We start from the raw sequence: 4,501 nt of genomic DNA, 5'->3' as shown, positions 1-4,501 counted from the left end.
ATCTACACCTGGACCACATGAACCATAGAATCTACACCTGGACCACAGAGACTACATCGAGATCAGTCATTCTGTCACTTTCCAGTCCTCTCTCTCCAGAGTCGGTCGAGGCAGATGGCTGCCCATCCTGGTTCTGGTGGAGGTTTCTTACCGTTAAAAGGGAGTCATTCCTTTCCACTGTCACCAAAGTGCTGCTCAGGATGGAGGATTCAATCAATCTGCTGCTTTCCTTGGATGAATAATGTCTTTACTCTAATTGGCACTGACGTTAAATGGTATGTGAACAGATACAGGACTGAACAGAGTGTAACTGGACTTTAATCTGGACGTGTTTTGGACTGAATCAGTTTTATGAATTGTAATTGTTGTGCTTTTCTTTGTACTGTGCCCCAACCTGACTTTTGTGAATTGGCGCTTTATAAACCGAAATAAACTGAACAGACAAATCTGAACCAATGTGTACATTAAATTAACAAATAATAAAAGTTGAGGGGGACTCTAAATGCTTTAGCATGAGTCTAACTAATGTGTTTTTGTGTGTAATAACATACAATATACCTATTTTGTAAATATCCACAATAAAGAAAATGTAATATTTATGTATTATGGTTACATTATAAACAACCAAATTCAAATTATTTTGAAAAATAAGTAGTCTCTGAATGTATTTAGCTACATATTGAATTATTTTATGAGAAATCTACATCCCTTTAGCTCTTATAAACTATTTTAAATGAGACATCTGACTTTTTGTCGTTATTTAGGCCAAAAACTATGTCCCAGACTTTCCGATGGCCTATATCCAGAGACGTTTTTCTCTCTGGCGATTTGAGAGGTAAAAACTGGAGGTTTGGTCGAAGCCCTACCGTTGTCCTTGGTACCGCCGTCCTCTATGGTCATCTGCTCGGCCAGCTCCGACAGTGACTCGTCGATGGTCAGGCTGGGGCGGAGCGTTAACGACAGACGCTTCTTTATCCTCTTCATCTTCTCCATAGCAGGGCAGCGCACGGCCTGTCAGACAGAAACACAGTCGGGCTCAGTCCAGGCGCCGATCAACAAACGCAACATTCAAGAGCTGTTTAGCTGCTGTGGCTGTGTGAGCGGGTGCACGAGCACCAGAGTCCAAAATGTCTCTGCTGATGAATAATGTATCGCAGCTTTTAATCCGACGCTCACTCACTCTGCAAGACGCTTGAACAGTATATAAATAACGGATGAATGAAGCATTAACAGATGAGTTGAACACAGCTGTTCTTCACACCTTTAAATTAATTCTAAGCGGCGGTGTCCATAAACATCTGGATCACATGCCAGAGGAGCCAGGTCACAGGAAACACCTTGCTCATGCCCTAAGCCTGCTCGTTGTGCCAGTGTGTGTGGGCGTAAGGAAGGGACATTAGCAGGGATGGGGGGAAATGAAGGAAGGAAGCAGAAGAAACGTCCTGCCCGACCCTCCAACCCCTGCGGTCACCATCCTTCTCTTTCACCCTGACGGTTTTTGCCTCCTCTCGCGCTCATGAGACACCATCTGTTGGCGCGATTACACACACCAGTGACGCAACAAAGTGACAATCTCTTCATGAATCAGTGTCACGAGCTCCCACTAATGCTGTTCCACACGCTGCGACACACATTTAAAAAGAATCAATGACTAAAAGTGATTCAAATTTGAATCAAACCGGTTGTGGTTCGCCTCTAAGCCCAACACAATCCAGTTCAATTCAAAAATACTTTATTAATCCCAAAGGGAAATTATTTGTTGTCATAGTTCATCATCCTTTCAATAAAGAGTTGTTCTAGATGCTGTCTGTAGGCAGGAAGGATCTGCAGCAGTCCATCCCACAGCAGAACCGAAGAAACTGACTGCAGTTGTCGATCCATCCACCTGGACCCAGCAGACCTATCGGTCCTCGTGGGCAGCAGGACTGCCTGAATGCCAGGCAGAACTCCTCCCCAAGCTATGGCCACTCTTCCCAGCAGCCTGCCGAGCCCCTCTTTCCCACAGATGGAACTGCAGGTATCGAGGGATGATACTGGTCATCCCGCTGTCGCAAGCCGCGTTTTCCGCCAGCTCTAGGATCTCGGCGGTCAGGCACTCGAGCACCGCCGCCAGGTAGATGGGAATGCATCCACGGCACCTTCTTTTCAACTCATCTGGGATTTGGAGCTGTAGTTGAGGTATTATTTGAGCTTTTGAGATGTTACAGTCCCTGTGTCCCACATCTTTAATCTCTCTATAAGACAAAACTCCATTCCAGATGCTTGGAAAACAGCCTTTGTTCTTCCTTTGCTGAAGGGAGGTGACCCCACCTCACTGAACAACTATCGACCAATCTCTAAACTCTGCATTTTAGCCAAGGTTCTAGAAAAACTGATAAACTCTAAAATCAAAAATTACCTGGACTCATTTAACATCTTACCTCTCGATCAATCTGGTTTCAGGAAACAACACAGCACAGTCTTAGGACCTATCCTCTTTACAATCTACATAGGTAATGTAGGTCAGAGCATCCTTGACACATCCTTACATTTCTATGTTGATGACACAGTTGTTTATTGTCAAGCTAAATCAGTTGCTAAGGCTTTTCAGCTGTTGAAATCTACATTCAACAACGTCCAGTCGGATTTGTTCCGCCTCAAACTTGTCCTAAATGCCGACAAAACCAAAGGGATGCTTTTTTCAAATAGGAAGTTGGTCCCAGCAGATCTTCCTCTGATTTCATCCTCAAATGGTGTCCTCATTGAGTTTGTTGATTCCTATAAATATTTGGGTATCTTGGTCGACTCACATCTCTCTTTTAAGCTCCACATGGAAAACTTGGTAAAGAAACTGAAAGTTAAACTGGGTTTCTTTTTCTGAAACAGATCCTGTCTAACCCTGAATGCTAGAAAACACCTTGTATCTGTGACTTTCCTTCCCTCAATTGATTTTGGTGACATTATTTACATGAACGCTCCTACAAGAACCCTGCAGATGTTGGATGCTGTCTATCATGGTGCACTAAGATTCATAACTGGCTGTGATTATCGTACCCACCACTGCACCCAGTATTCACTGGTTAACTGGACATAATTAACTTCACGCAGACTCTCTCACTGGTATATTTTCATCTTTAAATCACTTCTTGTTCTGCTGCCTTCATACATCTCCTCCTACATGTCTCTGTGTGAGTGCAGCTACAGCGTGCGCTCTCAGGACATCATTACCTGCAGTGTTCCCTCAGTGAGGACTGAACTAGGCAAAAGGGCCTTCTCCTACTCCGCTCCTGTTTCCTGGAATATCTTACAAAAAGATCTGAAGCTCTCGACCTTGACCTCTCTAAGTGGCTTTAAGAATCTGTTGGACTCCTGGCAGGGACCAACGCAGACATGTTCCTGTTTTTAGTTTTCTACATTCGCCTTATGATCTAGCTGTTTTTGCTTCGTTTCGCCATCTTATTTTAATTTGTAAAAAAATTAAATCTGTATGCCTTTTTATAATTGTCCATTGTTGTCATCATTCTTTGTTGAAATCAGATCTCTAACACTTAACACCAGAGGAAGTAATCGTCCGAAAAAAGCAATTTACATAAAGAAAAAAAGATAAAGTTTTCAAAAGCAAAATTTCAGAATGAATGTAACAGACTCCAACATGCAGCCACACAGAGCGGCGCAACTTTTTACTGTGATGTTAAACATCATTTAACGACAGCCTGTCAAACCAAAGTTAGATTACACGCAGGGTTGCAGTATGAGGGTGCACGTATTCGGTTGTCTGATGAGACTACCTGATCCAAAAACAACAAAACAAAAACTGGTGTGACTTCAAAAAACAAAACCCTAAATCAGTCCTTTGAATAAGGTAGTACCAGAACCATCAGTCACCCGTTTGTTAACCACGTTGTTAGAAAGTGACGTGAAGTTTGAGTTGAATGTCAGTGAAGCACAGATCCTGGTCCTCGAGGGCCTCTGTCCTGCATGTTTCAGAGGTTCCTTTGCTCCAACACATTTAAATGGTGATTGGGTTTCTGCAGAACATGAGGAGGTCATTTAACCACTGAACCAGTGTGTTGGAGCAGAGAAACAGGTGAAGCGTGCAGGATGGGGCCCTCGAAGGCCAGGACTGAACACCCCTGGCATACAAACATGAAAACATTTGTTTTATCTTTCTCTTAAAAAAATAAAATAAAATAAGAACAAAAAAAAAAACATGATTATTTAAAATTATTGAAGAGCTGGAAAGAGATGTCTGGGCCTCCCTGCTCAAGCTGCTGCCTCTGCGACCCGACTTCAGAACAAGCGGACGGACGGAAATCAACGAACAAAAATCAGTCTTTGATTTTAAATTCTGGTTCAACAGAATAAAAAAATCAAACTACTGAAAGTGACCTTGACAAAAAGGACGATACCCCAAATTAAATATTGTGTTGCATCTCTCTGATACTTCTGCACCTGTCCACGGGTGTCCTGGTCCACCTGTCCACGGGTGTCCTGGTCCGCCTGTCCACGGGTGTCCTGGTCC

The 4,501-nt window shown here is 43.2% G+C and overlaps 1 protein-coding gene across 1 annotated transcript in view; it reads right to left on the bottom strand.

Annotated features, from left to right (window-relative positions):
* The window catches only part of cdk17 (cyclin-dependent kinase 17), a 53,342-nt gene that overhangs the window by 26,767 nt on the left and 22,074 nt on the right, over positions 1-4,501 (bottom strand). The window contains exon 2 of the mRNA XM_037695857.1: positions 867-1,011. Within this exon, the coding sequence (XP_037551785.1) occupies positions 867-993 (127 nt within the window). The 5' untranslated portion in view covers positions 994-1,011. The remainder of the gene's footprint in view (positions 1-866; positions 1,012-4,501) is intronic.

The sequence above is a fragment of the Nematolebias whitei genome, chromosome 22, assembly GCF_014905685.2.
Source record: "Nematolebias whitei isolate Nwh7 chromosome 22, NemWhi1, whole genome shotgun sequence".
Classification (NCBI taxonomy): Eukaryota; Metazoa; Chordata; class Actinopteri; order Cyprinodontiformes; family Rivulidae; genus Nematolebias; species Nematolebias whitei.
This window is presented reverse-complemented; position numbering and strand designations above follow the sequence as displayed.